General features: G+C 45.6%; 1 protein-coding gene across 4 annotated transcripts in view; it reads right to left on the bottom strand.

Annotated features, from left to right (window-relative positions):
* IRF7 (interferon regulatory factor 7) overlaps window positions 1-24,388 on the bottom strand; it is a 128,113-nt gene that overhangs the window by 81,688 nt on the left and 22,037 nt on the right. For all 4 annotated transcript variants that reach the window (XM_029582758.1, XM_029582755.1, XM_029582757.1 and 1 more), the window contains exons 4-5: window positions 13,953-14,193; window positions 2,739-2,857 (exon numbers count right to left, since the gene is read on the bottom strand). In XM_029582758.1, the coding sequence (XP_029438618.1) occupies window positions 2,739-2,857; window positions 13,953-14,193 (360 nt within the window). The remainder of the gene's footprint in view (window positions 1-2,738; window positions 2,858-13,952; window positions 14,194-24,388) is intronic.

The raw sequence follows: 24,388 nt of genomic DNA, 5'->3' as shown, positions 1-24,388 counted from the left end.
AATTTCCTGCTGTTTATTTCCATTTGAATGGGGAGGAAGTGAAAACCGAGGACACCTTATCCCGTGGCTACCCCGGCGATGCCCATAACTGGGCCGATGGACACCCACGTACTGTGCAGCGACACTGGAGCGGGACCTATGCCATTGGAGATAGGAGGAGGAGAATTTTAGCTCCCCTCTCTCCCTGGCTCAATATCTCCGCTGAGTCCTGAGGAGGGAACCCCACCGGCGAATCCTGCTACCATAAGAGGCGCTCTGGAAATGAGGGAGTTGTCCCCTGCGGGGTCGGACAGAGCGACATCATCAACAGAGAGCCCGAGAAGGACATCAGGGCAAGCCGGTATGGAGGAAGGAGTATCGAGGGGAGAGACTGCGGGAGCTGTTGGGGGAATCCCCACAATAGAAATATCAGGTTTTCTCACTAGAGACTATGGGAAGCAATCAGTGATATGAGACTGTCTATCCTACAACAGTAGTCTCCCGTTATGGAGAAATTTAAAGAACAAGACGAGAAAATCAATGTAGTTTCAAATACTAAACTGGAACTGGAACAGCAAATCTCCTCTATCAGGACTCAGATAAATGGAACCCAAACTCAATCAGTAATGACAAGAGATAGAAGTAATATAGCCCTGAAAATGGAAAATTTAGAAAATATGGTGAAAAGCATCAATTTTCCTCAGGTACCTTTAAGATCCCCAAGGGAGGTCTTTAAGAAATCTCTCATAGAAACACTCAAGGTGATGGAAACTGCGATACCTATTATGAAAATGTTTTATTTGCCTAAGTTCAGAAGAGCAGATGCTGACCAAGATGATGGAATAAATTCTTTAAGACCAGTACGGGAGCAGTCTTTAAACCTCAGCTGTTTTGGAAACCTCAGAACTAGCGGTCCCTGCAACGCCTGTAATGACTTTGGCACTGGAGTCTGACAGGGAGTGGCTACTGAAGCTGTGCTTGAGACATAGAAATGATGTTTTCATGGGTTGCAAAGTAAGAGCATTCTCAGATGTCTTGCATGAGACTCAGGGGAGGAGAAAAGCTTCCTCTTACTGAGACCACAGGTCTTGTTAATTGGGGGGAGTTATTTCCTGAAATTTGACCATACACTTGCATGGGAATATTTAGATAATACCTATGGGTTTTTTTTTAATCCACCTCAGTTAACCCAATTCTTAGTGGGGGAAACTCCTATAGGACCCACAGTGCCCAGTTTAGATACTTCTAGTCCCTCATAGAATGTATAATGTCCCTGTTATATATCTGTGCATTTTCTTTGTTAATGAAAAGAGTTTTTTTAGGTTGTGTTTGATCAACCCCCCCCCCCCCCCCAGATTGAGGACTTTAATTTAGAGAGATTGAAACAACGTGATTGCTTGTTATATTTTATTGCTTTGAACAGTATGTATTACTCAACTCTCAGTTTTTCCAGTTCAAGAATGTTCTTGAGATTAATGTAAATTGGCATAATTTAAAAAAAATGAATGGGTCAGAAAGAGCCCTTCTTGGGCACCATGAAATAAATGGAATATTGGCCCATATTTAGTTGAGATGTGGGCACTGGACCCATAGTCTGCAGGATGAGGAGTCTTGATAATGTACATGCCACTGGCTGTCTTCTGCAGAAAGTTGCAGAGATACAGCATGAATTGTCCTGAGGAACACAAACTCCAGTGCACAGCCATCTCTTATCACCTCAGGCATCTCAACCCACCTTTGATAAAAATAAGAGATAGATGACCTATCTCCATATGCCAGAGGCGGGGTTGGCACACCTTCATTGTTTGGATAAATTCCTAGAGAATAAATCCATAAACTGGTAAGATGGTAATTAATAAGCAATAGTAGCTTTTGATCTAATGTTTGGGTACTTTCGACTTGGATTGGCCACTGTTGGAAACAGGATACTAGGCTTGGACCCTTGGCCTGACCCAGTATGGCAAATCTTATGTTCTTATGAATCCCAACTTTCAAGAGAAACCACAATTTAAAGAGTTTTATATGATATTACATCAAAACTACTACAAAATGTAAGCTTGAATCTGATGAGATGCAGAAGCTTACAAGTCCACTAAACCTGTATTAGAAAGCTAAACCAAAGTGGCAAAATGAAAAAAAAAAAAGTCGCTTCCAGTTTTCTCTTAGGTAGTTGACTTTCTAGAATGGCCACTGAAAGTTCTCTGAAGGAAGTTTGGTCATTTATTGACAGCTGCTTTGACCAATATTGTTTCTTCATGGATATATGGATTCTGGCTCCTCAGACATCCAGAGATGGGAGTGCAGATTCACTGACACAAACTGATTAAATCACAAGATGTACTTGGGCCAGACTCAAGAAAGGCCCTCAAGCCATACTCTTCAGCCAAATTGTGGAACTGAGGGGAGTGTAAGAAAAATCGGGGGTGGGGGAAGAATGTCGTCTCAGTTTCAATATCTCATTACCACAGAAGTGAGAAAGGTCTAGAGCATGCTCTGACAGTGATGGAAGCTGAAACAGGATGAAAGTTGAATGGATTTATGAACAAACCAATAAAGTGATCCAAAACCTACCTCTTCAAGCAGTCAGTTTGAATCTACAACTTATGGTTAACTTGGGGCCATGGCCAAGCCCACATGCTGTTATTGTAACAGGAGTTTAGCAGAAATTTTCAGGCACACAATATCAAGGGACAGAGCTCTAGAAATTACAATATGTGCTTCCTAAAAGCATCACCAGATGTGAAAACTGATTCCAATACCTGATCCATTATGTTGGCAGGCTGAGGAAGGACATTTGTGAAATTAGGGATCTGTTCAGAGTCCGGGCTGATACGGAGTCTTTCATCATCATCTTCCTCACTGTTTAGGCCATTGTGGTCTGAAAACCAACACAAGAAGCATAGAATTAATACAAGGCCCACAAATCTATCATAAGTATTTATGTCAGTTATTTTGTTTATCCATTTTACTATATAAGGTTCGTTTAATCTGCCCATTTTCCCTGCTTTCTGCAATATAGATCCTCCTAGATCTCGGGCTTTTTCCTCAGAGCTCTAAAACAGCCTGGTCACCAATTGGTGAATTTTTGTAAGTTTCCCTTCCATCCTGCCTCCCCCCCCCCCAGCCTCTAACCTCCTTTAGTCTTGAATGAAGTGGCAGGAGGATACCCTGTATACAAGAACGTCAAAGCCCATTATGTTTGTAATTCACTCTGGAAAAGAGGTATAGAGTGCTCAGGATACCCCTCGAACAACTTTGGGCCTCTATTAGAGAAATGATAGCCGAATATTTTTTGGAACATCTATTGCTGTAAAAGTGGAAATTTGGCAACTTATGCACTATTTTAGAACTCTCAAAGCTATTAGGAAGGACCTGAAAAAAAAAAAAAGAGCACAGAAGGCAGAGACCACCAATGCTCTTCATTATCAGGCTTCTCTCTGCCTTCAAGCATACACCCAAAGGGTTAATCACCCATCTAGGTACATCAAGGTCCTGAGACTGTGAAAGCAGCACCAAGAGTTGAATCAACACCCCAAAGGTGTCATAGCATGAAGACCAAGGTACAAAAAAAAAAAAAAAAGGGGGCAAAAGCCACCACATGGACAAGTGTTATTTAAAATGAAGGCAGATAAAGACCCAGATGTTTTCATAAAGATCTTTGAAAATTACCCCCTCCCCTCCCCCCCCTGATAACTATTAACCCTTTCCAGGAGCAGGGGTAGGACTCTTACTGCTCCACTGATTCTGAAAGTAGCAGCAGTGGAAGACATTCTGGGCCTTCTCCCCAATTCTCCATGGCCCCCTTCTCACCCCCACCCCCCCGCCCCCATAACGATGAACAGCTCTGGAAGCATAAACTGCAGGTAATTTACCTCTCTAGCGCTATTCCTTGCCGAAGCAGCACAAGGAGCAGTAATGCTCTGTCACACTCCTGGAAAGGGTTAATAGTTATTGGGGGGGAGGAGAAGGTAAGGAGGCCATGGGAAGTGGGGGGAGGGAAGGCCCGAAACTGAGACTGCAAGTGGGTGGGGGCCTGAACTGCAGACTGAGAAATAACTGGGACTTTAGAGGGGTTTGGGAGGTGGGGGGGGGGGTGCATGGCCCACAGTCTTTTTTGACAGGAAGGAAGGAGATTGGGCTGCAGGCCCATTGACACCTTGGGGGTTCAGTCTAAACAGCGCTACTTAGCCAGATACCTTTTGAAGAGACTCCTTCCAAAGTGGCCCCAGAACCCAGCTAAGGGGGTAGTATTGAAAGGCATTGCATTTATCCTAACAGCCTACTGTGGCAGTCCCATTACACAGGGAAACCCAATTTCACACATGTAAATGCTTTTGAAAACCAGACCCTAATATGGCCAAACAACTTCTGCTTGAAACTCCTCCCCAGAACACATCTTTATCTAACTAAAATCCAGGCACCTCCATAAAATCATGAATGAAGTGGAACACAATTGACTCTTTCCAAAAAATATCTTCAAACACTACTTAGCTGGATAGCTAGAACTTATCTGGCTTAGTCAGCCAGACAACTCAGGTTGGGGGAATGGGCTGATCAGGGTGGCACTAATTATCCAACAGACTTAACCGAGTAAGTGTCGATATTCAGACTTATCCAGTTAGGCTAGCCGGATAAGTTAGACTTGTTCAATAGCAAGCAATCTGCTATGAAAGAAATGTAGCATGAGGATCATTTTTCTAATCTTGGCATTTGACTGCCATTTTTAAAAATGGAGGAAGTGATTAATAAGATAATAAATGTTCATTTCTGGGAACTAACAAGACTGAATTAGCTTTTTACATTAAAAAAGCCCTTAGCATTCAAATAACCTAAAAGATTTGGTGAATGGTGCCCCAGTATTTAAGCTACTAATCTATGAAATACCTGATACGGTTACTGCATGCTTTAAGTCACAGGACTATAATCAGATATTTACACATTGTAACTGTTACAAGCATAAAACAATTCAGACAATTAAAAAGCCTCAATGTTTTGGCATTGTATGCCTGCCTCAGGACTAAAGCTACGATAGTATTCGTACAAGAATCCAGATCAGCAGAAAGTGAGCAGGCGACAAATCACCTACAGAAAAGGACATCAATACATGTATTGATACTTCAAAAGCAGAGGGAATGAACAGAAGAAACTTTCCAAATTGGAAAGCATTGCTCAGATTTATTTTATCTGGTTATGTTCCCACTCCTCTTTCTTTATGCCAATGTGGGTAATTTACTTCTGTTTCTCTGGTCTGTTTTTTTTTTTATAGGACATAATGGTATCTGGCAATCTTATCCTTATATTGGTTATTATTTACCTTATCTTCACTAAAGAAGAAATAACTAAGAACATAATACTTATTATAATAGCGCAGCTGGTAAGTATTCAAGTATGAGAAGTCCCTGAACCAGAGATGCCAGTCTAAGGGTTCTGGAGACAATTGGACAGGTGACTTACCCAAGGACCTAGGACATGTCAGAGGGAGAATTTAGTCCTGGTTTCCCACCTATTGCTCTAAGTACCAGGTTATTAATCCTCTACATGATAGAACTAGCTGTATGTTTTCCATTTGAAAAGGCATATCATCCATGTATGTTCACAACATGACGGGTAATCAGGAATTCATTACAATTCTGAAAAATTGAACTGCCATTTCTTATAAACAGTATAAATCTGATCATAGTTAAAAACTTTCAGTGGTTACACTGCAGTCATTTCAGCATGTTCAGTTGTGTCCAGGCAAAAGTGCTCCTTGTCTTTGTACTGTTGTCATGGATAATAATGACTTCATTTTATTAAAGTTTTTCCTTTATTTCTTTCCTATAGATCCACTATCCTTCCTCTTTCTGATGTCCACCCTCCCCAATCTTAATCTTCACTGCAAACCTTGTCATGTATGTAAATGATTGCCCTTACCCTCTATTTTTCTTGTCCCCATCCATTCTCTTATCCATGGCTATTAAGTTTCAGTGCTCTCTCCCTTTATATGTGAATGTAAGCAGTCTGAACAGTAAGATTGGCAAGTTAGAAAGTGTACCATTAAACACTGATATCATATGAATTGCATAGACTTGGTAGGAAGAGGATAACCAATGGAACACTGATACCAGGATATGAATTATATCAACATATAACGGTGGCACTATATATAAAGGATGGCATAGAGTCAGGCATGAAAAAAAAATCCTGCAGGAAACAAAATGCAGTGTGTAATCCTTACGGAGAGAAATTCCATGTGTGAAGGGTAAGAGTATAGCAGTGGGTGTATACTACCAGCCACCTGGCCAAACTGAAGAAACAGACTGAAATGCTAGCTGAAGTTATAAATCTGTCAATACAGTAATGGGAGATTTCAATTACCAGCAGTGTATACCTGTAGTTGGGATTATTTTCTTATGTTCATTACTTTACATTTGTCTACATTAAATTGCATCCGCCAGTTAGATGCCCAGTCTCAGTCTTACAAGGTGCTTCTGCAGTTCTTCACAATCCATTGCCATTTTAATGGCTCAAAACAATTTTGTATCTGCAAATCTTGCCACTTCACTTATTCCTTTCTTCAGATCATTTATGATTATCTTGTCCTGTCTCTGTTTATTCAGTTATCCTGCTTCCACAGCAGCCTATTTCTGTTGCTAATACTGTGTTCATGCTTTTATTCTGCACACTTTCCTTGTTATATTTCCATTTGATGACCAGCCTGCACACTCACAGCTTCTGCTGTATTCTATCCCTGGGATCCCATCGCCAGTCAGGTTTTCAGGATATCCAGAATGAATAAACTGAATCTCTATGAGATGCCAATTTCTCTCATGTATATTCATTCTGGATATCCTGAAAACCCAACTGGCTATAGGGTACCCAGGACAGGCTTGGGAAGCCCTGCTCTAAAGGGATAACCTCTGACATGGAAGCAGAGGGTTAATAAACATGTGGATAAAGGTGAACCGGTAGATGTAGTGTATTTGGATTTTCAGAAGGCGTTTGACAAAGTCCCTCATGAGAGGCTTCTACGAAAACTAAAAAGTCATGGGATAGGAGGCGATGTCCTTTTGTGGATTACAAGCTGGTTAAAAGACAGGAAACAGAGAGTAGGATTAAATGGTCAATTTTCTCAGTGGAAAAGGGTAAACAGTGGAGTGCCTCAGGGATCTGTACTTGGACCGGTGCTTTTCAATATATATATAAATGATCTGGAAAGGAATACGACGAGTGAGGTTATCAAATTTGCAGATGATACAAAATTATTCAGAGTAGTTAAATCACAAGCAGACTGTGATACATTGCAGGAGGACCTTGCAAGACTTGAAGACTGGGCATCCAAATGGCAGATGAAATTTAATGTGGACAAGTGTAAGGTGTTGCATATAGGGAAAAATAACCGTTGCTGTAGTTACACGATGTTAGGTTCCATATTAGGAGCTACCACCCAGGAAAAAGATCTAGGCATCATAGTGGATAATACTTTAAGATCGTCAGCTCATTGTGCTGCAGCAGTCAAAAAAGCAAATAGAATGTTAGGAATTATTAGGAAGGGAATGGTTAATAGAACGGAAAATGTCATAATGCCTCTATAATCGCTCCATGGTGAGACCACACACCTTGAATACTGTGTACAATTCTGGTCGCCGCATCTCAAAAAAGATATAGTTGCGATGGAGAAGGTACAGAGAAGGGCAACCAAAATGATACAGGTGATGGAACAGCTTCCCTATGAGGAAAGACTGAAGAGATTAGGGCTGTTCAGCTTGTAGAAGAGACGGCTGAGGGGGGATATGATAGAGGTCTTTAAGATCATGAGAGGTCTTGAACGAGTAGATGTGACTCGGTTATTTTCACTTTCGAATAATAGAAGGACAAGGGGGCATTCCATGAAGTTAGCAAGTAGCACATTTAAGACTAATCGGAGAAAATTCTTTTTCACTCAATGCACAATAAAGCTCTGGAATTTGTTGCCAGAGGATGTGGTTAGTGCAGGTAGTGTAGCTGGGTTCAAAAAAGGTTTGGATAAGTTCTTGGAGGAGAAGTCCATTAATGGCTATTAATCAATTTTACTTAGGGAATAGCCACTGCTATTAATTGCATCAGTAGCATGGGATCTTCTTAGTGTTTGGGTAATTGCCAGGTTCTTGTGGCCTGGTTTTGGCCTCTGTTGGAAACAGAATGCTGGGCTTGATGGACCCTTGGTCTGACTCAGCATGACAATTTCTTATGTTCTTGGGTGTTTTTCCTCATGTTTTTTAATCAGCTTTGGTCAGTTCTGTTTTGTCTGGCCTGTATGATGCAGTTGCTACTGTGACCCAGCCCTGCAAAATAATCCTTATGTTACTTGTTTTTATTTCAGTGACCCAGATTTCACTGGTCACAGTTATCTCCAACTTATGCACAGCAAAAGATAAGATTTTAAAAGCCTTGCGTGCGCAAAAAAAGGCAATGTATGCGTAAGTGGCCTGAGCTGGAGCTATGTGAAATTTAAATAGCCGGGAAGGGCGTGCGTACATTGGACGCACATGTGGCCAGGAAAAAATGAGTGGAAAAGGAGCAGGGGATGGGCATTCTAGAGAAGGAGCCAGCACTGACATGTAGCCTCTAATTTTCTTCAGCCGATACACGTAACACACACGCCACTTTGCTACTGCACCTTGTCAGGCGTTCATCGAAGGGGACTGCAGTGTTCAAATCTACTCCTTTTTACTTATAAGGTATAAATTCTTCAATGAGGTCAATTTTACAATGGATACCTCTGAATGTGTCTGTAACACCCCACCCCAAATCAAGTGCCCCCTTACAATGGGGTGAGCCCTAATAGTTCTCTTGATGTGCGTACAGCTCGACTTGCGCGCGGGGAGAGTATTTTATAACCTACATGTGTAGGTTAGTTTGTATTTTTGTGCGCGGCGAGATATGTGCGTTTATGGGCATGCACACAGCGCTTTTAAAGTCTACCTTTAAGCCTTATTTGTTTACTCATTAATCAAGTTTGGAAATGAAGAAGCATCCTCTGTTTGAGTTAAGCTCTCTGTTCAAGTTGTGCACAGGAAACGAGTAGCAGGGTGAGAATACCACTAAACAGCACAGGTCTCAATATAAACCCCTGGGGAACTCAAACAACCTTTCCCCATTCAGAAAACTGAACATTTAGTCATAATGATGATCTGCTTTATTCGCCATTCTTTCAAATTTCTAGCATTCTGTTTGCCTTTTTGACTGCGGCCGCACTGTGAGCTGAGAATTAATGTAATGTCCACAATGCCTCCAAGATCCTTTTCCTGGGTGGTTACCCCTAATATGAAACCCAACATTGTGGGGCGGATTTTAAGAGCCCTGCTCGCCTAAATCCGCCCAAAACCGGGCGGATTTAGGCGAGCAGGGCCCTGCGCGCCGGGAAGCCTATTTTACATAGGCCTACCGGCGCGCGCAGAGCCCCGGGACTCGCATAAGTCCTGGGGTTCTCCGAGGGGGGCGTGTCGGGGGCGGGCCCGGTCGTCGCGGCGTTTCGGGGGCGTGTCGGCAGCGTTTTGGGGGCGGGTACGGGGGCGTGGCTACGGCCCGGGGCGGTCCGGGGGCGTGGCCGCGCCCTCCGTACCCGCCCCCAGGTCGCTGCCCGGCACGCAGGAGGCCCGCTCGCGCACGGGGATTTACGCCTCCCTCCAGGAGGCGTAAATCCCCGGAGAAAGGTAAGGGGGAGGTGTAGACAGGGCTGGGCGGGTGGGTTAGGTAGAGGAAGGGAGGGGAAGGTGAGGGGAGGGCGTTAGAGGATTCCCTCCAAGGCCGCTCCGATTTCGGAGCGGCCTTGGAGGGAATGGGGGTAGGCTGCGCGGCTCGGCGCGCGCCGGCTATACAAAATCCATAGCCTTGCGCGCGCCGATCCAGGTTTTTAGCAGATACGCGCGGCTCCGCGCGTATCTACTAAAATCCAGCGTACTTTTGTTTGTGCCTGGAGCGCAAACAAAAGTAGGCTATTCGCTCTCCTTTTAAAATCCGCCCCTGTATATCTAAAATTGGGGTTATGTTTCCCTATGTGCATCACTTTTCACTTGTCTACATTAAATTTCATCTGCCATTCAGAGGACCAGTTTTCCAGTCTCACAAGGTCTTTGTGCTGTTCCTCAAAGTCTGCCCATGTTTCAACTACTCTGAATAGTTTTGTGTCATCTGCACATTTAATCACTTCCCTTCTCACGCCCTTTCCCAGATTAATGAATAAATTGAACACCACAGGTCCTAGGACAGACTCCACTACTCACATTTCTCTCCTGGAAGCACTTACTGTTTACTGTCTTAGTTACAAATCCAGTGTAAGACATCGCCTCTAATCCCATGGCTTCATGAGAAACTATTAAATGCCTTCTGAAAATCCAAATAGGCTACATTGATCGGCTCATCTTTACCCATGCGCTTATTAAATCCCTCAAAGAATTCTAGTAAGTTAGTGAGGCTAAATCCAGGCTGGCTCTTCCCCAATACGCTGTTTATCCATATAACGAGTAATTGTGCGGTCCATAGCCCGATAAACCTATCCAGCTAACTTGGCAGGTATATTCTATAGTGCTGCCACACTACTATCTTAAAGTTACCAGCCAACCTCAGGACAGCATTTTAGTCCAGCCAGAGTAGGCAGTTAAATTATCTGGCTAGCAGTGAATATTGGAGTTATTTCTTCCCGATTATACCCCTGGAATGCTCCTAACTTGCCTGGCTAAATTCTAGCCAGCTATCTTATTAGCCAGCTAAGTGCCCAATTCTTAATTTAGCAGGATTACCTCTAAGCTATCTAGCTAAATGCTTTTGAATATGCACCTTCTGTTTTTATATACAACATAAATCAATTTGCCAGGAACATGTGTCAGGCTTCCTCAGGTCCCTCCAGAGCCCTTTCTGAAAACTGGTGCTACATTTGCTACCCTCCAGTCCTCAGGTATAGCAGCAAATCTGAATGACAGATAACAGATCAGTAAAGACAGATAATTTCATGCTGTATTCCTGTAGAACTGTGGGGTGAATACCAATAGTGCTTTGCCACTCTTTAGGTTGATGAATTCCACGCACTTCTTCCAGATTCAAACTGATCTGATTCAGTCCCCGAGTCATCCTCTGGTCTTTCTGCCATCATACATTATGTAAATGTGGACATGTTTTGGCTTCTTGCTCTTAAGCTGTACGGATGTCAATCCTTGCACTCTCAGTGCAGTCTCCCTGCATTTTTATAAATAGGAGATTAACATTACTTTAGCCACTTTCCATATCCAAAAAGGGATGATGAGAATCATGAATTTTGATAGTGCATTCTGTGCCTTGGAGCTGGCAGGCCCCAATTGCTTAGTTATAAACTCATCATTCAAATGCCATTATTCAGCTTCTCCTGCAGCATCTGCTTAAGCTTTAACACAAAAACAGATGATAGCCGACAAAGGCCATACGGCCCCTCTACAGCTCCTGCTCCGTTTTACAGTCCCTTCCTCCTCTTTAGAGATGCTGTGTGTGTCCCCCATGTTTTTTGGAAACTGCTCTCATCTCCTCCTCCTGCGCAGGGAGTCTGTGCAATGCACCCACCACCCTTTCCATAAAGAAACATTTCCTTAGATTACTCCCAAGTCTACCTTCATCCCATGACCCCTCATTTCAGAGCCTCACCTCCTGTGCATTTGTATAACATTTCCTGAGGTTCCAGAATAGCTGTGGCCTCAAACTTGGCAAATCAAGCCTAAGTTTAAAAAAAAAAAGGACTAGAAAGTTCCTATTCCAATCCACATAATACTCCAGGAGTAGACATTGCAGGCTCTCACAGCATTTCTAATGCTGATCTCAAAGCTAGATATTCAAAAGTCATTTAGAAGGATAAGAAAGTTATCCATTTAAATGGCAAGGTTTAGTATATTCAGTTGCTTATTCAAATTTATCTGGGTAAGGTATCCTGCTATTGAGCAGGTCTAGAGTTAGCTGTTATCTTGTCTGCCTAACTTTAAAATTTATCCACGTATATTCAATAGCATGATCACACCAATGAATATCCCCCAGCTAAGTTAACCAGATAAGTCTTACCTGGCTAACTAACAGCTCGATACAGTAAAGTGGGGCCGCGGTTACCCCGCTCCTAACCCGCTTTCTACTCACTTTCCGGCCGCGTTAGCCCTTCCTGCGATACACTATCCCCCTTTAACCCATCCTTACCGCCTCTTTAAATCCCCGGGTAACCCCTTCCGCACGCAGCATGTATATCAAATGTAAACGATCGAATTAGCTATTCCCTCCCATACAGTAACGCGCGCCCCAACTATCGCTATTTTACCCTGCCATTTTGCCCCGCGTTTAACCTGCCAACTTACCGCCTACCCTTACCCTTGCGTTAGAGGCAGGGGTAATGGTAGACAGCAAACTTTCCCCCAAAAGGAAACCTCTAAAAACCTAAAATCCCCTCCTCCCGAAGCGACTCGACATTACTTTCTGTTGTTTTCTTACCTTTTGTTGCTTTTCAGCCCCTTCCCTTCTCTGCCGCCCTCCGGAGGGGGCAGCCGGCGGCGAAGGCGGCTCGCAGCGGTCCCCCCCGCGCAGGTCCCGGTTCTCCTGGCTCAGCAACAGCAACAGCAGTACAACAGCTAGGGCTCCATCCACCCCAATCCTTCCTTCCTTCCTGGCTCGGACAAATTGTGAAGCGGCTTGCAGCGTTCCTCCCCCCCGCGCAGGTCCCGGTTCTCCTGGCTCGGCGTGAGGTGAGAGCCCACTGTTCTGTGCCCTCTCCGGCACGAGCGGAGCGAAGCGTTCTTTCGTTGGCCGGAGCGCCCTTCGATTTGGGCGCTCCGGCCAATGAAAGCACATAGACGCACGCCGTGACGTCACACGCGCCAGTCTATGTGCTTTCATTGGCCAGAGCGCCCAAATCGACGGGCACTCCGGCCAATGAAAGCACATAGACGCACGCCGTGACGTCACGTGCGCCAGTCTATGTGCTTTCATTGGCCGGAGCGCCCAAATCGACGGGCGCTCCGGCCAATGAAAGCACATAGACGCACGCCGTGACGTCACGCGCGCCAGTCTATGTGCTTTCATTGGCCGGAGCGCCCAAATCGACGGGCGCTCCGGCCAACGAAAGAACGCTTCGCTCCGCTCGTGCCGGAGAGGGCACAGAACAGTGGGCTCTCACCTCACGCCGAGCCAGGAGAACCGGGACCTGCGCGGGGGGGAGGAACGCTGCAAGCCGCTTCACAATTTGTCCGAGCCAGGAAGGATTGGGGTGGATGGAGCCCTAGCTGTTGTACTGCTGTTGCCGAGCCAGGAGAACCGGGACCTGCGCGGGGGGGACCGCTGCGAGCCGCTTTCGCCGCCAGCTGCCCCCTCCGGAGGGCGGCAGAGAAGGGAAGGGGCTGAAAAGCAAGAAAAGGTAAGAAAACAACAGAAAGTAATGTCGAGTCGCTTCGGGAGGAGGGGATTTTCAGTTTTTAGGTTTTCCTGGGTTAAAGTTGGGATCCACTTCCTGATGCCTGTCATTTCAAATGTCATTTGAAATGACAGGTACCAGCGCACCCAGGATACTGTATAGGCGCTGTATTAAGCTTCTATACAGTAAAATGGGTTGCGCGGGCCTAACGCTTCGCCTAACGCTTTGCAGACGCGGCTTGCATTTGCAAGCTATTTAAATAGAGTATCGAGCGGTATGTGATCAGAACAGTGCGTGGGGCAAACGAGGGTGCGCCAGGCACTGCCACACTCTAACGCAGCCTTACTGTATCGACCCGTTAGCCAGTTGTGTGAATATTGACCACAGTACAGTCCTCCACTCTAGTATAGATGTTGAGAGCTGCAGGTTTTATAGCCCAAGGCAATGACTTATGTCTCATGCAACTTTCTGGAACGTCTTCAGGATGTCCTAGCCCAGAACATATCCTCCATTCTCCAATACTACGGGATTGCTTTCTGACAGGCCAATAGCAGCTTATATAGAAAAACAATCATCCCTATTACAAGGGCTTGAAACAAACCTGTTTGTTCTTTGGCATCCTTACTTTCAGACACATGAGCAGAGGCAGCAGCTGAGTCCTGCAGACAGTTGATCCGATACACCTTATGGGGATCATGCAGGTCAGACGATCTGTTTGCTACTTCGCTGAACACAATTTTGTTATTCTTGGTGATGCTCTTTAAGGCACATCGGAAGTTGGTTTTCCATAAGGTGGGGTCCTCACATTGACCATTGTACTTGCCTCCTTCAATGGCCCAAGCCTGTGATCCAGACAGAAAAGAGGCGATCTGTCAATTTTTTTTTTTTTAAACTTTGCTGCCTTTTGTGAGCCATCATGCAAGCCTCGAGCTGGCAATCTTGTTCAAACATATTACAAACTGTCACAGGAGTACTTTGCTCCAGCATGCCATAGCCAAGGGAGTCCCCATGGAAATCATCTCACTACAGCAGGTTAAACTATAATTTTTCAAATCCACAGTATTGCTATAGAAATACAGAGACTTCATGGAGTCAGCATAGAAACAATAATGGAGCTGAGACACTTCAGGTTTTACCAAAGTGAGCTACAGCCATTGAAACAGATGTGAGCGGAAAAGGACGACGGGGCTTTCTTAAGCTCTCCATTTGTACCTGCCTGTTGTGCGGTCAGAGGTCTGAAGTCAGTTCCTAGTTCTCTTCCTCCTCCTGCTGCCATTGTTTGGCTCCTGCTACCCCACGCTACTGGAAGTCTTAATCAGCAGCCCCTCAATGAAAAAACTGTGCTCACGTTGCATTAGAGGGTCCCTGCCATCAGCTTCATATAATCACGCCTTGTCTTTGAGCTTTTCATTGTAAGAAAAATGCCACTATCCAGCCCGTTATGAAAGTCTGCTAGTGATGAGCGAGGCTCAGATTCAGTAAATCGGCAAGCGACAAGTTAACCAGAGGACTTGTCCCAGGTAAGGGTCCCACTGAATATATTCACCTAATGTTATCCAGCTGCATGCAACCAGAAAACTGCCGTTTCAGTTTAACTAGTTAGGTTTAAGTTACCTGCCCTTGTGTACTTATCTGGTTAAATAGCACTGGCACAACTCACCAAAGATGTAAAAAAAATAATAAAAATTTTCTGAAGTCACAGATCTCCCGCCCTCTCCTTCCCCACTATTTCTTAAAAATGGCTCCCAGCCACTCACCCTCCCCAACCTCAACATGCACCCCCCACTCCTCACTCAGACCCGGGAACCCTTTCTGGAGTGCGGAATCTTAGCTGCTCCCAGCCACTCCTGCTCTTTGTATAGAAAAGCACTGGACGTGTACGGTTCCTGCCGCTGACACTTCCGCTGCTGCTCTGAGATCCGATTAAGAAGCAGTGGATCAGCCATGCAAGATAAGGGACAGCGTTGCAGAAGCCATTTGGCTGGAGCATGGGAAAGGGTTAATTTAACTCCTTATGAGAGAGAAATCGTTATGCGGACTCCCTTAAAGGCTGCAGTTGCATGTGCAATCTCAGTGTCTCTGTAAAAGCTTCCTGTGTCAGGCAGCCCCCTCCCCCTTCCTTCTAGTCTGATTCAAAAGCAGGCTGGAAAATCAAGGACAGAGAAAAACCACAGGGGTACATTTTAAAAGACAGTGCGCGCGCAAACAAAGTACGCTGGATTTATAAGATATGCGTGTAGCCGCGCGTATCTTATAAAATCCAGGGTCGGCGCGCGCGCAAGGGGGCGCACATTTGTGCAACTTTAACGCCGAGCCCTGCACGCGCTTCCCGTTCCCTCCACCCCCTCTGCACCTTCCCCTCCCAGCCCTAATCTAGACGCCCTCCCTACCTTTATCCGAAAAGTTACTACTGCACAACGTCACGCGCGCCCGTCTATGTGCTTTCATTGGCCGGAGCGCCCAAATTGACGGGCGCTCCGGCCAATGAAAGCACGCCCGTCTATATGCGTTTGGAGGGTACATAGAAACATAGAAACATAGAAACATAGAAATGACGGCAGAAGAAGACCAAATGGCCCATCCAGTCTGCCCAGCAAGCTTCACACATTTTTTCTCTCATACTTATCTGTTTCTCTTAGCTCTTTGTTCTATTTCCCTTCCACCCCCACCTTTAATGTAGAGAGCAGGGATGGAGCTGCATCCCAGTGAAATATCTAGTTTGATTAGTTAGGGGTAGTAGCCGCCGCAATAAGCAAGCTACACCCATGCTTATTTGTTTTACCCAGACTATGTTATACAGCCCTTATCGGTTGTTTTTCTTCTCCCCTGCCGTTGAAGCAGGGAGCTATGCTGGATATGCGTGAAGTATCAGTCTTCTCCCATGCTGTTGAAGCAGAGAGCCATGCTGGATATGCATCGAAAGTGAAGTATCAGGCACATTTGGTTTGGGGTAGTAACCGCCGTAACAAGCCAGCTACTCCCCGCTTGTGAGTGCGAACCCTCTTTCTTCTCCCCTGCCGTTGAAGCAGAGAGCTCTGCTGGATGTGTGAAGTATCAGTTTTCTTCTCCCTGCCGTTGAAGCAGAGAACTATGCTGTATATGCATTGAAAGTGAAGTATCAGCTTATTTGATTTGGGGTAGTAAACCACCGTAACAAGCCAGCTACTCCCCTCTTTGTGAGTGTGAATCCTTTTTACCACATTTTCCTCTTGCTGTTGAAGCTTAGAGCGATGTTGGAGTCCAGTAAGCATGTGTATGTTTATTTAATAAGGGTATTGTCTCCAGGCAGTAGGCATCATTCTGGCGAGTCACCCACTCTTCATTGGCGGCCTCTTGACTTTATGGATCCACAGTGTTTATTCCCACGCCCCTTTGAAGTCCTTCACAGTTCTGGTCTTCACCACATCCTCCGGAAGGGCATTCCAGGCATCCCACCACCCTTTCTGTGAAGAAATACTTCCTGACATTGGTTCTGAATCTTCCTCCCTGGAGCTTCAAATCGTGACCCCTGGTTCTGCTGATTTTTTTCCTACGGAAAAGGTTTGTTGTTGTCTTTGGATCATTAACACCTTTCAAGTATCTGAAAGTCTGTATCATATCACCTCTGCTCCTCCTTTCCTCCAGGGTGTACATATTTAGATTCTTCAATCTCTCCTCGTACGTCATGCGATGAAGATCCTCCACCTTCCTGGTCGCCCTTCTCTGTACCGCCTCCATCTTGTCTTTGTCCTTTTGAAGATACGGTCTCCAGAACTGAACACAATACTCCAGGTGAGGCCTCACCAAGGACCTGTACAAGGGAATAATCACTTCCCTTTTCTTACTCGATATTCCTCTCTCTATGCAGCCCAGCATTCTTCTGGCTTTTGCTATCGCCTTGTCGCATTGTTTCGCAGACTTCATATCATTAGACACTATCACCCCAAGGTCCCTCTCCTGCTCCGTGCACATCAGCTTTTCCCCCCCCATCGAATACAGTTCATTCGGATTTCCACTCCCCATATGCATGACTTTGCACTTCTTGGCATTGAATCTGAGCTGCCATATCTTCGACCACTCTTCCAGTTTCCTTAGATCCCGTCTCATTCTCTCCACTCCTTCCGGTGTGTCCACTCTGTTGCTGATCTTCGTGTCATCCGCAAAAAGACAAACCTTACCTTCTATCCCGTCCGCAATGTCGCTCACAAAGATATTGAACAGGACCGGTCCCAACACCGATCCTTGCGGTACACCACTTAAAACCGCTCTCTCTTCAGAGAAGGTTCCGTTTACCATCACACATTGTCTTCTGTCCGTCAGCCAATTTGCAATCCAGGTCACCACCTCGGCCCTCACTCCTAAGCTTCTCGTTTTATTCACCAGTCTCCTGTGCGGAACCGTATCAAAAGCTTTGCTGAAATCCAAGTATATGATATCAAGCGCTCTTCCTCGATCCAATTCCTTGGTTACCCAGTCAAAAAAGTGAATCAGATTTGTCTGACAGGATCTTCCCCTGGTGAATCCATGTTGCCTCTGGTCCATCAATTCTCCGGACTGTAGATAGTTCACTATTCTCTCTTTCAGCAGTGACTCCATTACTTTTCCCACCACCGACGTGAGGCCTAACCGGTCTGTAGTTGCCAGCCTCCTCCCTGTTCCCACTCTTGTGAAGCGGGACCACCACAGCTCTTCTCCAATCACTCGGCACCACTCCCGTTTCTAGGGATCTATTGAACAGGTCACACAGCGGAGCCACCAGAACATCTCTGAGCTCCCTCAATATCCTTGGATGAATCCCATCAGGCCCCATGGCTTTGTCCACTTTCAGGTTCTTTAGCTCTTCGCCCACACATTTTCTACTGTAAAAGGGATTTCATCCATTCCACTTCCCTCCAGTTTCTTGTTGTGTAGAGATGGTCCTTCTCCAGGGTCTTCTTTAGTGAACACAGAGATGAAGTATTCGTTTAATATTTCTGCCATTTCTTCGTCTCTCTCCACACATTGATCCTTACCACCTTTCAATTTCACTATACCACTTTGGACCTTTCCTCTTTTCGCTGATGTATCTGAAAAATGTTTTGTCACCATTTTTATCTCCTTGGCAATCCTCTCTTCTGCTTGACTTTTTGCCAACTTGATTAATTTCTTTGTCTCCCTCAGTTGATACAAATATTCTTCTTTGTGCTCCTCCCTTTGGGATCTTTTATATTTCTTGAATGCTGTTCTTTTAGCTTTAATTTTGTCAGCCACCTCCTTTGAGAACCAGATAGGTTTCAATTTTCTTTTGCTTTTCTTTACACTTCTAACATATAGAGCAGTTGCCTTGGTGATTGCTCCTTTTAGATTGGACCACTGTTGATCCACATCTCTCTCGTTCTCCCATCCTTTAAGTTCTTCCTCAGGTACTTCCCCATTTCCTCAAAGTCCGTGTTTTTGAACTGTAAAACTCGGGTCTTTGTGGTTCTTTTCCCTATTCTTTTAGTGATATTAAACCATACCGTTTGATGGTCACTACTGCTGAGGTGGGCGCCCACCTGGACATCTGAGACATTATCTGCATTAGTGAGCACTAAGTCGAGTATAGCTCCTTCTCTCGTGGATTCCAACACCATTTGTTTGAACAAAGATACTTGCATGGCATCCACTATCGCTCTACTATTTTTAGTTTCTGCAGATGGGATTTTCCAGTCTTCATCTGGCATATTAAAGTCACCCACGATCACCACTTCTCCCTTCTTACCTATCTTATGGATGTCTTCAACCAGATCTCTGTCCAGCTCTTCCTTTTGGTTTGGAGGCCTGTAAACCACTCCAATATAAATGGACGCTCTGTCATCTTTTTTTAGGTCGAGCCATAGAGCTTCTTCCTTACCCCAACTTCCTTGTAGCTCAGATGCTTGGATGTTGTTTCTAACATAAAGAGCCACACCTCCCCCTTTTCTATCCTCTCTGTCCTTCCTTAACAAGTTGTAGCCTGGTATTGTTGTATCCCATTCATGAGATTCTGTGAACCATGTTTCTGTGATAGCAACAATGTCCAATTCTGCCTCAGCCATTAGGGCCTGCAGATCTGGGATTTTATTTCCCAAACTATGAGCATTTGTGGTCATAGCCTTCCAGGTACTCTCTTTAAGATTATAGCTTTTCCTGGCCTCCTTATAAGATATTAGTTGAGATTTGTTATTCACTTCACTCTTTCTTTTTGTAGTTGTGCCACTGTTGACAGAGTTATTCATCTCAATTAGATTTTTCTTTTGGTTATGGATCTTGAAATACTGCATGCATTGTATTTTCTCTCTCTTTGCTGGTAACACTTCAATGTTTTTCTCAAGAACTTCTTCAGTTTTTAATATAGAGAAGACTTGTTGTTCTTTTTGCATTTGGTACATTGTGTGTCTCCTCATCACAGGTCTAATTCTACCAGAGCCCACTGTATTCCGGGATTGTAAAGAATTTCTAAATGACCTGTTTGAGTGGGGGGGTGTACCTGTTGGCTGCCCATCTGTCAAGAATGGGTGACTGTGGGGCCTACCTGAGCCTCCTTTTCTTGACTCCTGGCTTTTCTGTGATATTGGGGAATTATTTTCTGAGTAATGCAATGTGGGTGTATTACTTTTAATTGAAGCTAATTGATCTTTAATCTCAGTCAGCTCCTTTTTCAAGGAAGAGAGTTGTGCACAAATTGGGCAAGCCCTAAGTTTCCAGATGACTTCCCTGACAATAAATGCTCCACAATGGTTACATTGGATAGTCCTCATTTTGATAAATTTATCTGATGGATAACACCTAAGGGTATGTGTAGGGTATGTGTAGGGGAGGAAATGAACTGCGGGTCTGAAGTACGTTTGGATGATGGAGGTTGAATCGCAGGTGACGGTAGTGTTTGGCGTACTTTGGATAATGGGGACAGTGAGAATTGTTAGATTGGGGTACACTGGGCAGATTTCTAGGTGCTGTGTAGGGGGGGAGGGCTAGTAAGGTGGGTTTCCAGACTCGTGCTAGATAAATTTTATGGACGCTGTAAGGGGAGGGGAGGCAAGTTGGGTGCCATCTTTTGGCAAAGTCTGGAAGCTGTGCAGAGGTTAGGCTGGAGCGCCCAAATCGACGGGCCGATGGAGCCCTAGCTGTTGCCGAGCCAGGAGAACCGGGACCCTGCAAGGGGGGGACCGCTGCGAGCCGCTTTCGAGGCCGGGCTGCCCCCTCCGGAGGGCGGCAGGAGAAGGGAAGGGGTTGAAAAGCAACAAAAGGTAAGTTTGCCACATGTCGAGCCGCTTCGGGAGGAGGGGATTTTTTGGTTTTTAGGTTTTCATGGGTTAAAGTTGGGATCCACTTCCTGGTGCCTGTCATTTCAAATGACATTTGAAATGACAGGCACCAGCGCACCCAGGATACTGTATAGGCGCTGTATTAAGCGCCTATACTGTAAAATGGGTTGCGCGGGCCTAACGCTTTGCCTAACGCTTCGCAGACGCGGTTTGCATTTGCAAGCAATTTAAATAGAGTATCGAGCGGTATGTGATCAGAACAGTGCGTGGGGCAAACGAGGGTGTGCTCGGCACTGCCGCAGTCTTTGTAACGCGGCCTTACTGTATCGATCTGTGTGTCGGGGCACTTGGCCATGCCCCCGGACCGCCCACACACTCCGGATCCGACACCACGCCCCCTGGCCACGCCCCCAACCGCCACTATTTGCAAGCCCCGGGACTTATGCGCGTCCCGGGGCTTGCGTGCGCCGCCAAGCCTATGCAAAATAGGCTCGGCGCGCGCAGGGGAGTTTTAAAAGGGTTACGCACATACCTTATGTGCGTAACCCTTTTAAAATCCGGCCCACAGTATATTGGGCAACTTGCCACACACAACAGCACAGAGACAAAAAGTAGTTTCATTAGAGAACAAGTGCGAAAAGCTTTGTAATTATGTAAGCATTGGGGACCAAGGGAAGTACATTGCACATACTCACACCCGCCCACTTCAGAACAGTATTGCAAACACTTATCTTTTCCAGCACTGACTACTGCAACGCACTCTTACTAGGACTCCCAAGCACATCGATAAGACCACTCCAGATACTGCAAAATACTGCAGCCAGAATACTAACGGGAAAAAAGAGGAGGGACCATATAACCGAAACTCTAGCAGACTTACATTGGTTACCCATCGAATACAGGATAGAATACAAGGCCTTATGTACCATACACAAACTAATATATGATAAAGAAGCAGACCGGCTAAACACAGCCTTACGAGTACACGTCCCACAAAGAAACCTCTGCTCAGCTAACAAAGCACTACTAACAATCCCTTCAGTACAGTCAGCAAAATTAACCCAAGTGAGAGAAAGGGCTTTATCATTGGCTGGGCCCATACTATGGAATACGATGCCCCCTGAACTCAGATTACAGAATAATCTCAAAACTTTTAAGAAAAATCTAAAAACATGGCTCTTTAAAAAAGCCTTCACTAAAGAGTGTGGAGGGTAGAGAATGAAAGTACAGAGGAATGCAGATGAGAATGAATTTACTCAATCCTACATTTAAGAAGAAATATCTCAGAGATAGTAACTCAATAATATACATGGACTTGACCAACATTACTCAAATAATGATTTTATTTATGAAATTGTAACCAAACTTTATTGGCACCTGTTAGAATGTAAGATATCCTACATTTACTAACCTTAGTCTATGTGCCTATTTGTAAACCGTTGCGATGGTATATAACTTAGCGACGGTATAGAAAAGTTTTTAAATAAATAAATAAATAAACAAACAAACAAGAAGGAGTGTGCTTACAACAAAGAAGCTGTTACTGGACACCTTCTCTTATATTTGCCACCACTGGACAGAGGTTACTGCCTAAAAGTGGAAGTATCTCTTGCTCGAAGCAGAGCTATGTAAAGTGTTGAACAAAAGATTTTTTGCAGCTCACCAATCCAGAGAGACACTGCCCGACAGAAGGAAACCCTGGCCTATTTTGTCCTCCGAGAACTGCCTGCTTGCTATCACAGTTCACAAACAGGCTGATACAGTACAGTGCGCTCCAACGGAGCGCACTGTTAACCCGCCATTGGACGCACTAGCATTACCCCTTATTCAGTAAGGGGCTGAAAACGCGCGTCCAATCCCCTGAACCTAATAGCGCCTGCAATATGCAAACGCATGTTGATGGCCCTATTAGGTATTCCTGCGCGATTCAGAAAACAAAATGTGCAGCCAAGCTGCACATTTTGCTTTCAGAAATTAGCGCCTACCCAAAGGTAGGCGCTAATTTCTTCAGGCACCGGGAAAGTGCACAGAGAAAAGCAGTAAAAACTGCTTTTCTCTACACTCTCCGATTTAATATCATGGCGATATTAAGTCGGAGGTCCCGAAGGGTAAAAAAAAAAAGTAAAAAAAATTTGAAGTCAGCCCGTGGCTGTCAGGTCTAAAACCAGATGCTCAATTTTGTCGGCGTCCGGTTTCTGAGCCCGAGGCTGTCAGCGGGCTCGAGAACAGATACCGGCAAAATTGAGCGTCTGCTGTCAAACCCGCTGACAGCCGCCACTCCGGTCCAAAAGGAGGCGCTAGTGTCCCTAGCGCCTCCTTTTGCCTGTTTTTACCGCCGGGCCTCATTTAAATACAGAATCGTGCGCACAGGAGAGTGGCCTGTACGCGCGCCGGGAGAGCGGGCATTCACCCGCTCTCCCGCAGACTTCACTGTATCGGCCCGAAAGTCAGAGGACAGAGATGGGCTAGCGATTAGCACTTGCCTGTATTATAGCTATTGTGTTCATTATTACTGCTGTTCTCTGTCTTGTGTGCTCATAAGCGAGTTTTCTATTTACTAGGGATGTGAATCGTTTTTTGACGATTTAAAATATCGTCCGATATTTTTTAAATCATCATTAATCGTTAAGAGTGCGATACAATGACAATTCCGATTTATCGTGAAAAAATCGTTAATCGGGTTAGTGCACACTAACGGGAGTTAGGAGCGGTTTTAAAGGGTCGGGTGGGTTTTTTGTTTATTGGCCGACAGCCCGAGTGCGAGAGAACGCTCCCGGGACCCCCGCTGGACCACTAGGTAATTTTAAAATGTTTTTTGGGGAGGGCGGTCGGGAGGGGTGGTGGAGGCTAAGGGAGCGGTTTTAAAGGGTCGGGGTGGGTTTTTATTTATCGGATCGGGCGCAGCCAATAAAAAAAAAAAAACCGATCGGGCCGGATGAAAAAAAATGCACGATTTGAATCGGAACCGGAACCGAACCGATTCGGTTCCGATTCACATCTCTACTATTTACTGCTTTGGGAAGGTATTAGTACAGTGAGTGATCAGACAAAACATCTTAATGTATTTCAAATTAAATTATACATCACAGAATAGCACAATCATTAAACAAACCATAGCAATAAGGGGAAATAATTAAATGGTCCTGTTCAAAAAAGTTTCCATACCCTTAGGGGCGGATTTTCAGAGCCCTGCTCGCCTAAATCCGCCCAAATCCGGGCGGATTTAGGCGAGCAGGACCCTGCGCGCCGGTAGGCCTATTTTACATAGGCCTACCGGCGCACGCAAAGCCCCGGGACTCGCGTAAGTCCCGGTGTTTTCGGAGGGGGGCGTGTCGGGGGCAGGACCGAGCGCAGCGGCGTTTTCGGGGCGTGTCGGCAGCGTTTTGGGGGCGGGTACGGGGGCATGGCTACGGCCCGGGGCGGTCCGGGGGCGTGGCCGCGCCCTCCGTACCCGCCCCCAGGTCGCGTCCCGGCACGCAAGAGGCCCGCTGGTGCGCGGGGATTTACGCCTCCCTCCGGGAGGCGTAAATCCCCCGACAAAGGTAAGGGGGGGGGCTTAGACAGGGCCGGGTGGGTGGGTTAGGTAGGGGAAGGGAGGGGAAGGTGAGGGGAGGGCAAAAGGAAGTTCCCTCCGAGGCCGCTCCGATTTCGGAGCGGCCTCGGAGGGAATGGGGGTAGGCTGCGCGGCTCGGCGCGCGCCGGCTATACAAAATCAATAGCCTTGCGCGCGCCGATCCAGGTTTTTAGCAGATACGCACAGCTCCGCGCGTATCTACTAAAATCCAGCTTACTT

This window comes from Rhinatrema bivittatum, chromosome 17 (genome assembly GCF_901001135.1).
Source record: "Rhinatrema bivittatum chromosome 17, aRhiBiv1.1, whole genome shotgun sequence".
Taxonomy (NCBI): domain Eukaryota; kingdom Metazoa; phylum Chordata; class Amphibia; order Gymnophiona; family Rhinatrematidae; genus Rhinatrema; species Rhinatrema bivittatum.
This window is presented reverse-complemented; position numbering and strand designations above follow the sequence as displayed.